This window comes from Apium graveolens, chromosome 5 (genome assembly GCF_009905375.1).
Source record: "Apium graveolens cultivar Ventura chromosome 5, ASM990537v1, whole genome shotgun sequence".
Classification (NCBI taxonomy): domain Eukaryota; kingdom Viridiplantae; phylum Streptophyta; class Magnoliopsida; order Apiales; family Apiaceae; genus Apium; species Apium graveolens.
In genome coordinates this window covers 74,001,081-74,013,884 of record NC_133651.1, presented here as the reverse complement: position 1 = coordinate 74,013,884, position 12,804 = coordinate 74,001,081, and the positions used below count along the sequence as shown (strand labels likewise).

The 12,804-nt window shown below is 33.8% G+C and overlaps 1 protein-coding gene across 1 annotated transcript; it reads left to right on the top strand.

The window, feature by feature from the left end:
• Nucleotides 1–7,635: 7,635 nt before the first annotated feature.
• On the top strand, nt 7,636–12,419 carry LOC141661353 (SKA complex subunit 1 homolog). Its single transcript, XM_074468342.1, has 9 exons — nt 7,636–7,909; nt 7,985–8,109; nt 9,321–9,433; nt 9,516–9,588; nt 10,071–10,138; nt 10,427–10,532; nt 10,637–10,666; nt 10,911–11,024; nt 11,923–12,419. Exons 1-9 carry the CDS (start codon nt 7,807–7,809, stop codon nt 11,995–11,997), a joined length of 807 nt encoding a protein of 268 aa, XP_074324443.1. The 5' UTR covers nt 7,636–7,806; the 3' UTR covers nt 11,998–12,419.
• Nucleotides 12,420–12,804: the final 385 nt, after the last annotated feature.

Below are 12,804 nucleotides of genomic sequence, written 5' to 3'. Positions count from 1 at the left end.
CCAATTCTGGCTCCGAAACAATTTTATACTAATTATCGAGTCTTGGAAATAATTTAGAATAATATTTTAAAGCTCGAAACTATTTTTCGGAATTTTTAAATCATTTTTAAGTAATTATATCTAATTAAATAATTAATTAAAATCAATTAATAATTAATTAAATCAATTAATCAATTAATTTCCAAATTAATTGACCAATTAATCGATTAAAAATTAACTGAAATTAATTAACTAATTAATTCAGATTTATTTTTGAATTAAAAATAATTTTCAGAATTAAAATAATAATTTTCAGAATTTTCAGAAATTAAAAATGAATTTTTATAATAAAAATAAATAGGAAATATGATTTTTAAATATTTTATAAACAGGAATCCTATTTTTGAAAACTTTGCAAACTACAGGGACTAAACTTCACCATCTTCAAAAATACAGGGACTAAACTGCAATTTTGCAGTTTCAGTCGCCGGAAAATCGGGGGTGGCCGGAGAAGACGATCCCGGCGTCCTCACCCCACCAACACCTCCAGATCAACACTACACAACACCAGGAACTTGTTCATGCATTCAAAACATTCTAATCATCCCTGTTCTGGCCGGAAATTGGCCAAGAACATCGCCGGTTTCCGGCGAACATCGCAAATCTTTAAAACACAACTCCCTTCGATTCAAGCATCCTCTGTTAACGAGCTATATATCAATCGATTGCAAATTTTATAAGGAACACAACCCACTATAAATCAACAGCTAATAACCCCTGAATCAAAAACCCCTAAATTTCAATTGAAAACATTCATACGGGTTATAAACCCTAATTTTGAAATTCGAAAATTAAACCCACTTTTGAGCATGTTATTGAACTCCAAATCAGACGTATGACATATGAAAATCATCAGGAAAACAAGCTCTACAACATGCAATCATCAAATTATACAAACAATCATCCGAACAAAAATTCATATTTTTAATAAAATAAATTCGAAAATAAATAAATTTTCAGAAAATAAACCTTTGATTCTACAGTGAAACAAAGCTCAGAATCTGATAGAACACTTCAAATCCTTCGTTTTGGTTACTCAAGCTTTGAAAACAGAGATTGGTAACGCCTTCGTTTTGCTGTTTGATTCTTAGAACAGTTTATGTAATTAGGGTTTTTCTCTGAAAATTATAAAATTAACTATCTGCAAATGATTTTGATACGAAATAAAATACGGAAAAAGGATATTTATAATTACGAGAAATTAGTATCCCGTTGGATCATTCCGGACGTTTATTTATAAAAGCTGATCCAAACGGTATCGGTTTTCGGGATAATTATCCAAATCAGTACAATTTGTACTGCGGTCTTGGTCTCAGCGCCTGGTTACACGTACTACGAAGTGATAATTGGGATAGTTTAATAAAAAGCTCCCGTTTATCAAAAATACGGGTTTTATTGATTTACCGAAACGAATATTGTATCGAAAATATTGCACCGGGACCCGCGCAGAATAAACCGTACGCCGGATTGAAAAAGTCAAAACATGGAATATGCTCGGAATATTACAATTGGGTTAGGAAGGAGTTCTCGGAAGAGTTTCGGGTTCCAAAAACGTAACAACGGTTGACGTCAGTTGGTTCCCGTTTTTATAAAATAGATTTTAAATACTCGGAAAAAGATTTTATAAATTTCATATGATCCTTATAAATCCATAAATCAACATAAAAATAATTAGGAAAATATGACAATTATCTATGTTTTATTTTGGACATATAAAAATTAAAATACTCAATTAATATTATTTTTGAATATCCAAGTACAGATAATATTTAACAATTAACTCACAGAATAGATACTGAACACACATAATAATTATTTAATAGCAAAATAATTACACGATATATCCCGGATATTACAAAGGAAGTAACCTTCAAGAATGTGAAGTGTAAGACCGGTGGCATGATACCCAGAAAGGGAGACGCCAGGTATGAAAGATATCCCAACATTGAGATGACTGTTTAGATAAACAACAAAAGTAAATGAGGAATTATTAAGAAGAAGTTCACGTTGAACATGACCAATATCTTCCAGAACATCCATGTTATCATTACCAAATCAGGAAAGAAAAGTGGATAACCGTTATTGTCTTTTGGAGGCCATATGGATTGACCTCATTTTGGATAAGGATATTATTATGAAATTTGGTATAGAATATCAAGGTGGAAATGATTGAATAAGATACCCTTATCAGGGATATATGACTTGATTTACCCATGGAAGGATGCGAGTACCTTTTTAAAGGAGTAATTAAGAATAGAACCTCGATAACTTGAAATGAACCATAGGGGAATGCATGAAGGTTGGCATTTCACCCTTAATAGGGACAGTATGAGTTTTGACAGTATGAATTAGAAAGGATTAAGGTAACAACAACCTTCAAGGATCAGTGGGGAAATTTTTCAGAAGTATATAGACAATGATTCTGGTACTAGTAAATGGTATCTTGATATGCCCTAAGCCTAGGGTGTACCTGATGAAGGATTTAAGGATAACCTTAGAGGTTTTACAAGGAGAAAGGTAGTATTCAAAGTTCTCAAGAAAATAAATTTTGATAAAGGAAATATGACGTAATTATAATAATACAAGGTGGGGCACGTATTGAACCATAAGAAAGTATAGATCGACCCAATGAGGGTCGAGATTGGTGAAAACAAGAAGGAACCAAGATAAGAGACGTCCTAAGTATGATCGAGAGTCAGCCGTGACAATGTTCACATCTAAAGACTAAGGCAATGACTTATGGAAAAATGGTGATTTTTTTTCTTTTCTCACCAGGACTTGAGAAAAGCATTTTCACATAAGAAGTGATTGAAATGAGGTAGGAAATTTAGTTGGAGGTGGTTAAAATGAGATTGATTGTAAGGAAATTTTACTATCAGGAAAGGGCAAAGAGATGGCCGACACTTTAAGTGTAAGAGGACAATTATAGGCGCTCGTGCCAGAGGAATACAGTGATGATGGTTAAAGCTATAAAGGCTGTATTATGGTTTGGAAGATTGACATTCCTTCTGATGACTGTGCAATACCCAACCGTAATAGTAGTTTGGTAAAGGATTAATTCGTGTAATCGCCATGAGCGGGCTATCTATCTTAGAAGGTACTATCTTGAGCTAAGCCAGGACCATGTTTCAAGAAGGACTAAACGAACCTTTGAGTTAAGTCTTCTATTGAAGGCATATGATTAAGAATGGTATTAACCTGCTATCGTTGCTTTGATTGAAACTCTTCTGTAATTTTATCTGCTTCATGTCATGAATGTACGTCAGGATCTGGAGTGTTCTTCATGAATTATGAATGGTGATTATGTTAACTCCTTAGGAGAACTCGATAAGGTAGGTATGGACTTTGTGTGGTTAGATATAAAGATTTCATGGAAAACGAATGACTATAGTAGGTCTGTGGTGGACTATAGTAATGCATCAACGATTCTTTGAATAATGAGCCGATTACAATCGTGAGAGTTGTATTGTAATGGATGTTGAGATTGAGTACCACTAATCGGGTTGTGGTAATGTATAAGTTGTTATTGATAGACTATTTAAGTCGATTATCTACCAATTGAATATTTATTCCTTCTTATCAAATAGAGGGTCGTATTACTATACGAGGAAGGTTACGATGCAAGCATAGAATTCTAATAACGATGATGTCTAGAATGAAATCCCATATTCGATTTTCGATGTCGAGGAAGTTCCAAAGGTGATTGTTTATAAGCTCGTGCAAGAGCATGGGTCCATAGAATGATGGACGGAATAGCAAAAATATTTAGGCATGTGAAATGCGATGCTATAATACTTGATGTTGATATATATACGTATATGTTTTGTTCTCCTATGACAAACCTCTATAGTTCAGAGGTAGATTCCAAACCAGATATTTTGTGGCAGTATTTTTATATATATACGATTCTCTTCAATTCGTTCTTTTCTCTCCTTTTCATTTCATGTAAGCTGAGAAGAACAACCCTTACAGAAGGGGAGGTATTGCCGAATGACTATCTATCTGTGTGATAGAAGCCTAGTAGGATACCACATGTTGTTTAATTGCTTGTCAAGTACTAAAGGCTGGCCACCTTCTGTACTAACTATGCAATAGAACAAGTGTTCATGATCATAGTGATCTCTCAATAAATTCCTTTACTTCTATATGATTGATCAAGCTTCCAAAGATAGGAGCAGCTAGAAAATGAGTACTGCAAGTGTGTTGTCTCAAAAATCGAAACACGTTCGTGATACTAAGGTTGGCGCGGTTAGTAAAAGGTTATAGAATACTAACGAACAAAAGTGTATCTAGCAGAGTATTATGTACGGAAGATAGTAATGACTATGAACAAGAAAAGAAGGAGTATTGAGAATCAAAAGCTATAGTGCTAGAAGCTATTATGAGAGTCTGTGTAATAGACTTGAAAGAATTTGGAATGATCATTTATCGCGGATTGGGTTTTCTTACGACAATAGATCATATGTCATTATCCAGGTGTCGCCTTATGAGATCCTTGATGGAAGACAATGTCGATCTCCCTTATGTTAGGATGAAGTTGTAGAGCGCAAGATGCTCGGACCCGCAGTAGTCCAAAGGACCAAGGATAGAATAGATCTAATCAGAGGACGGCTGGTAGTAGCCCAAGATGGACACACGAAGTATGTTGATTTGACACGAAATGACAAAGAGTAGGAAGTAGGGGACCTAGTGATGTTATAGGTATTCCCTGGGAAAGCATGGATGAGGTTCAAAAAGAAAGGAAAGCTAAGCCTATGAATTGTTAGACCTTTTGAGGTATTAAGACGTATTGGGAAGTTAGCATATGAGCTAGCCCTACCCCCGAACATGTAGCAAGTTCATAACGAGTTCCACGTATCAATGTTAAGGAAGTGTAATCCGGATGCCAGACAAATAGGGGCATATGAGCGCATAGACATGTAACCAGACGTAACCTATATGGAGCAACCAAGAAGGGTTATAGATCAAAAAGGGACATGTGCTTAGGGGAAGGGTTATCAAACTAGTCAGAGTTGGAGGTAGAACCACAATGTGGGAAAATTGACTTGAGAGTTAGAAAGTGCAATGCTAAGAAAGTATCCCTATTCATTTTTATCTGATTCCGGGACAGAATCCTTTTAAGGAGGGGGCACTGTAATAACCCCAATTTTTGGAATTTTTGAAACCCTGATGAATAGTAACTTTTGCTGATGATGCTGATTAAGGAAAATTATCAGACCACACTATATAGGAGTACTGTTATGAAAATTCTAAGATCGTATTAGTACCCCATAAATTAAATAAGTGTATGTAAAGATCGTCAGAATCCAAATCCGAACACTTTGATTTTTTCCCGAAAATCCACCAGATACCGAAAGAATTGAGTATAAGGTGACAGGATAAAAAGACGGTCCATTCCTTAGGAGTCCAGTGTTCAGTTGACAAGTAAATCCGACAGGTTCTCTTCTACATGTAGAAAATGGTGGGGTTGCACTACTGCGACTGATCATCGTGAGTGGTCTTCCTGGCGCGGCAAACTCCCGTAATGAGTTCATCATCCAATTGGATATTTCTGCAACACTACCCAGAGCACTTCGATAGAAAGGCTACGGCTGGGCGATTGTTAAGTGTTGGCAGGGTCGAGTTTTCAAAATGATGTTTTCATCAAATGAAGTATCTCGTAACTTCATTTCATTCTGATGATATTTCAAAGATTAATTTTATACAAGTTTTGTCGTGTAGCTTCATCTATGGGATGAACTAATTATAACTTGAATGGTGGTAGTTCAAGTAGTATTCGGAAAAGATATAAGTATATTGGAGTATCTTGTAACTTCATCTTTTCAACTTATACCTGGTTAATGATTATCTTATGCATGACAAAGATTTTCACAAAAACGTTGAGATAAAGGAAAGCCTCTTTTAAAATACTATATATTGCAACGATATTTTTATACAGTTATAAACTGGAACTCTGTGTATATTATACATGGAAGTGGATTTAAAAATTCTGAAAAGTATATATATATATATATACTAAATATTTTGCAACTTGGTCGCATTAAGAGATTAAACTTGGTTCATTTCTTCTTGACCAAGACTTTCATGAGTACTATGAGGATGCTCATATATTATTAATTATTATACATATTATTTCGGTGGGCTTGTTGCTCACCCTTGCTTTCTTCTTTCATCACACAACATCAGATAGACAAGATGAACAGGACCAAGCTCCCAATTCGCGAGCGGATAGGAAACGTTCCGCAGTTTTCTATAGGCGTTGATATCGCTGTAGCTGAGGTAGGAACTACCAATAGGCTAGGCTTTCAACTTTTGATGTACCAGACTTATGTATCTTTATGAATTGTAATAATGACAAAGAAATGTAAATTTATTCAGGAACCCTTTTAAGGTGTAATGGCATATAATTGTGGAATAAAATGACTCGTGTTATTTTTGGATATTCATCTCTGAGACTATAACTTGTGGTGTGTGTGTTTATTGTGGGGTCACAGTACGGAGTAGTTGATTGTTTATTAAGATTGGGTGTTATTAAGGGAAATGAAACTCGTGACAACCCGGATCCCCCACCCCGGATTTGGGGGTGTTACACACACCTACGGTCCAGATTAAAAGGTACAAACCCCTAAACCCTAGTAGGAGGCCTATAAAAGGTAGGACAAAAGGAAGGTTACATGTTACAATCTCTCTCACATTTACTTACATACACACACGTACACACCATATAAACACTTGCATAATTCCCGTTTTGCCCCTTTTCTCCTTAAAACCCTTTCTCATTCTCACACCGGAGGTTCCACGGGGACGCCACCCCCCTCCGGCTCTGTTTTGTAGGTTCCCACCCTACAGTTACACCGCACGCCGCCGTCATTGCTGCCAAAACGGAGCTTGAGTCCGGGCCAAGTAAGGAGAAGGCCCCGGGGCGAACTGGGTATAAAATATTACATATGTTTTGTTTCATTTTGTAAAATAATAAAATTACGGATTGTCTTTTAAAAAATTTAGTGTACATAAATCATGAAAACTAGGAAGAAATATAATAATAATAAAAAATTATTACAATTCAAAATTAAAAATATAATAAAATATTTTTAAAATTACTATGACAATTGATTAGTAAAAAAAAGTATTGTGACAAATAAATGTAAAATATTTTTTTCAAAATCATTACTAGAATAGAAAAAATTATAAAATATTGTCACAAATAAAATCCCAAATAATTTTTGAATATTAGATCAAACTCTTGAAAAAAAATATATATAAATAAAGAAAAATAATTACGTATCTGATATGATTAAAATATTTATTTTACAAATTTATAATGTGAAAAAAATCAGATAACAATGAAATAAAATAAATTATAATACATATGTTATATTTAATTTATCAAGTCAAATATAAAAATACAGTAATAACTAAATATATAAATACAAAAAGTACAATTTTTTGAAAGTAATATTTTTTACGAAAAACATAAAATGTATTCAGAAAAAAAAATATTATAATAGATTTAATTAAATAAAGAAAAAATATTATAAAAAAAATGATGATCACCCCTACGGGTACGTAAATATTAAAAAAGGGAGTAATTTAAGTCTCGCCAACAGTGCCGTATCAGAAATCAAATCGAATTGCCCCGCTCCCATGTAGTTCCCCCTCATTTCAGATTCCCTAAAATCCAAAACACAAACCCAATAAAATCGAGAGAGAGAGACAGAGAGAGTAAGGAGAGAAAGAGAGAGAAGAAGAGAGAGAGAGAGAGAGAAAATGGAAGGCAAGATAGACGGTGCAGGAGCATCACTGGACACACTAATGGCAAGTTTCAACACTCGCATTTCTGAGCTTCAACAACTCGTTATCGCTCGCAACAGTAACTCACCTCAACTCCCCCCAATTTCATTTATTTTAGTTTCAAATATTTACTTACAAATGTTTATATTAACAGTGTATCCAACAAGCAGTATATCAGATTTATCGGCAATTGATAGTTCAGTCAAAGCAATGGAAGTTCAGGTTCAACAAATTAAAAATCGATTGCGCGAGGAGAAAGAAGCTATTCCTAAAGCCAAGGTCTTTTCTCAACTTTCCTACCCCTCAATATATGCTCTCTCTCTAAACTAATTTGGCCTACAATTTACAATTCAATTATTAATATTACGAATGTGTAATCGGTGATGGTAATTTGTGATATAAATGTATGTATATTTAGGTTTTTTGATTTGATTGAGGTGTGATTTTGTTTTTGTGGGAATTTTTGGCTTTGATATTTGAAGTTGAAAATGGCTAAAATTTAGACGGCAAAAAATTAAAGAGTTTCCGTAGGTTTGAAAATTGTTGATTGCTTATACAGTAAAACCTCTATATAGTAATACTCTATATAGTAATAAACTCCCTATTGTAATAAAATATTACGGTCCCGACTCGGGTTAGTTAAAATTATATTGTAATATTCTATACTTGTTTCAAGTTCATCCTTTATTAATTTTCCTCTATATAAGTATAAAAATGCATAAATTATATTTATATATAGGTATGTACATATTTATACACACACAGATATTTGTATATGAGATAAATATATATCCAATTACTTACATTATTTAGTTTGTGCGTCCATGATCACTAATCAGCTTGATCACCTTTTTATTAATTTGTTTAAAATTAATGCATTTGGTATTATGTTACATAATTTATTTTAAAAAGTTATGATCTTTTAAATTCATATACTCAAGATATATAAAAAATATTTTTTAATTAATTTTTAAAATTCAAAAATTTCTATGTCAACCTCTACTAAAGAATAACCTCTGTATAATAATATTTTTCTCGGTCTGGTAGGATACATCTGACGAAAACACTAGATGTGGTTTCGTGATTCAAAGCGTTCAGTTTTCTTGGAGGCTGTGAATAACATTCTGGGGTATTTGTGTGTCTGTGTGTGAATGTACAATGTACATTGGTAAAAAAACCTCAATAGAAGATGATAAATTTGTGTTTAGAACACTCCAAGATCTCTGCTCAATTAGAGAAGAAAGAATACATCTTAAACTCAGATACTGATCAGGCCAGGTTTAAATTAGCACTTATATGAAATTCATACATAATGGTAACTTAATTACTCCAGTGGTGTGCTTGAGGAGAATTTATTCAACTATGTAAGCATGGATTTAATTTTAACAGTAAATAAGTTGTAGTTTTAGCTAGTGGTAATATTGGTGGTTTCCTGGAAATATATGATGAAATTTATGACTTGGCTCATTGCTCTATAATTATGGATGCAGAAACTGATTGAAGCATCACTACAGCAACAAAGGAAATTGCAAAGGATGTCTGCTTATGTGCCCCCTAATCCACCTGAACGAATTTTAACTATTAATCAAGAAACCGGGACACTGTATGTTTTTATATTATAATTCAATCACATCTTGTTTGTAAATTCTTGATGTTCCCCAACATCTTATTTTCTTGAATTTCAGTATGCTACCTGAAAACAAGCAAGATATTTCTTTCAGCTCACGTAACTATGAGGAGCCAGCAGCACTACCTAAAGTGAGCATTTCTCGATGCTTGAATGTGTTTTACTTCTAATTAGGCCTTGTTATGTATATTTGACACAGTGCCGTAGTTTTAGGTTGTCATGAGACTTGAAGGAAAACACCTATAAATTTATAAATGATAAAGTTCACTAGTCTATACTTCCTTTGGTCCTATTTATAGGTCGCTTGACTTGGAGCTTATAACTTAAGGTGCTTTGACCACATAACTAAATTAATATTTCGTTACACTGTTTGGTAGATAATGTTGTTCATTATTATTACATCCCATGCATTGCTGTTAGACTATAAGGTCAACAATGCAAAATTCTGATTTTGGTTATAGGACTTGAACTAAAGAATCCTTCTTGTTTCTCTTGTCCTGAAACTATAAAGTGCAGTAATCAAATCTAGATATAAGAATTTGGTGACATTTGTACAAGCCTGAGATTTTCTTTTTCTCTTGATTACTCACAATCTCTACTACATCATTTCCAGGAGAAAAAGGGTCGTTGCATGCCACCACTATGGTACATTACTGCTGATGAGCTTAATTCGTTGTCATCGTAAGTGCAATTCGTTATTCTTTAGTACCTTCTTTTACAGAGGTCATAACATATAAATATAAGTCAACCCAATTATATTACTTTATCCATCCAGTTTATTTTCTCTGTTCTTTTAGTACCTCTGGTCTTTTATTCTGTCGTGACTCATCTCACTTGGCTAGGATATATAGGTTCATGCAATTATTTTGGATAGTCTTCCACTAAGAGTGCTCATGAGTTCCTGACCTTCGTGATATATTTGTTTTGTGCAAGAATGTAATTTGTACTATTCTCTTCTTCAAAATTTAGGTACATGAAAGGACGGCTCACTTTAGAAAAGGTCAATGCAGCAATCAGTGACATGGCTACCTATGCTGAAGCGAATGCCAAACTTGTTACAGCACCAAGGAAGAAGGTTGTTTAGTCTCAGTCACCTATCCTCCTCCTTCTATGCTCTTCTCTTTGATTCAATAAAATTTGTTGTTTCTCTACTGACAACTACTTTGTTTTTATTTGAAGTTGACAGAAGCTACTATGGACAGAGCAATGGTATGTAACTTGGTTAAACAAGCATAAGTTTTAATAACTTTTAATTGGTCAACTGGAGGTTATATGAAATACCAATGAATTTTTGTATAGACTCCATATTCATGTTACTGAAAGCACCTTCCAATTGCTCCTTGTACTGCTTTTGTAGTCTGGACTGACATATTGTAATATTCAGCTTATGGCATGTCTCCAGGATTGGTAATATCTTCAAGTTTGTACAACTAATTGTCCTGCAACGCTGCAGGAACTGAGAGACATTGCAGGAACAGACGCGGTGAAGGGCAAGCACTTCTTTCTAGAAACGGACATTAAAGGACCTTCTTTCAAGCTTGACAATACTGGAAAAGCAATACTAACTGTGAGTTGGTTCTCTGTTTACTGGTTAAGAAAGAGCATTTCCAGTGAAATCGTTTACATAAACTAATACTTTGCATATTAGAAGTCATAATGTCATATCACAGTACATGTTTGTTTGCAGGATTACTGATCCTAGATTATAATCCTATAGCTGGCAGTCATTTAATTTAACTAAAACATATTTGTTTTGGATAGATTGCACATGGAATAGTTTATTATCTTTACTTATCCATTTCCACAAATAGGAAAATAATAGTGAAATAGGTTGCACATTGAATATTTTATAATCTTTACTGTTATATTCCCCCACAAATTAGAATATAATAGTAAAGATTGAGTTCAATAAGAGTCAAATAGTCCATTATTATAATTTGCAAGCTATTTATATAACCCTCTTGTACTAGTGCCCTGGACTAATAATCCCAAATAAATTCTTCGCAGGAGACGTGGAATGAACAATTCTATAGGACTGTTGGTCAAATAAGAATTTTAATTGCTTAAATCAAAATATACATATGTTTATTTCCATTTCGCATTTCTCATCATTGAGCTTAAATGTGCAGTTAGCATTGGAAACATATGCATTATTCAAGGTCTAAAGTAGAGGTGGTGATAAGTAATTGTGCCTTTTTTGATCTTTTTCTGGATTTTGAAGAAACATAATGTTTATCAGAGGAACATAGTGATGGCAGACTACATGAAAAATCTATATGAAATTTTAAAAGAAAAATGGAGACCTGTAATGAAAATGATAGAAAGCAAGGAGACCTTTAAGAATTTCAGTCTTTTGCATTGCATAACATTTGGAGACAGTCATCTAGGGCTAGGCACAACATATCCTTTTTTTGAACTCTGTACACATGCATACTTTAAATAACTTTATAATGTCATTCTCACAGGTCCTTCGTCACCTTGGTCGTATTACTGAAAGCCGAGTTGGGCATCACCGTGTTATAGTCCTTCTAAAGCCGTAGGGATAATATAAATTCTTGATGTCGAAGCTGCAACTTTATTCACCCAAGCTTCACCTAGGTACCGTCGAAATGGAAAGAATGATGGTTACCAACTATAGAGATGTACAAACAACTTGTGATTTGTGAAGTAGTATCTTATAGTTCTGAGTTTCTATAGCTGGTACTGGCTCTTTTGCATCTACCTTGACCAGTTAACATATGTATACTTGAGGATTTTGAATACCGAAAGACTTGAGATTAACTACATGAAATTTATTGTTCATGCATGGTACTGTCCATTATTTTTCAAAAGTTTCTTCCTAGAACTTGATCATTAAAAACAATTGTAAATTTTTACTTATCCCAAACGTGGCGCTGTAACCGCATCTCTGATAGTAGTACCTGGAAGAGTGTCATGTGCCTCGCGGGTCTTTCTTGTGGTTTTTCATTAAATTTGTGTGATTACCAACGAATATCTTTATTTTTGGCATTCCTGCTGAGTATATTTGATACGTAAAATGTACTGTGTGTGATTGTATTTGAGTTCGGGAGCTGTCAATTATTGCAACTGAAAGGATTTAGAAGATTCGAAGTAAAAAAGAACATAAAAATAATTGCTTTATTGATAATTTGATAGATATTGGCACACAGAATGTTGCATATGCTCTAAAATGAAGATTTAGCTACTGAAATGAAAGCGAGGACACATAAGATACCTTTATATCCGTTTTAATAGGTGATTTTCTATAGGTGATTGTCCATTCTGCAATTTTATCAAAACGAGTACTTGTGCTCAGGCCTTGCACTCCATATTTTGCTTATAGCTTA

What these genes read in the sequence shown, in the direction of transcription:
- LOC141661353 (XM_074468342.1), top strand. Translation starts at nt 7,807, where the DNA reads ATGGAAGGCAAGATAGACGGTGCAGGAGCATCACTGGACACACTAATG. An exon ending in GAGCTTAATTCGTTGTCATC is followed by an intron (nt 10,139 to 10,426) that starts GTAAGTGCAATT and finishes TTCAAAATTTAG; the next exon opens with GTACATGAAAGGACGGCTCA. An exon ending in CTGGAAAAGCAATACTAACT is followed by an intron (nt 11,025 to 11,922) that starts GTGAGTTGGTTC and finishes TCATTCTCACAG; the next exon opens with GTCCTTCGTCACCTTGGTCG.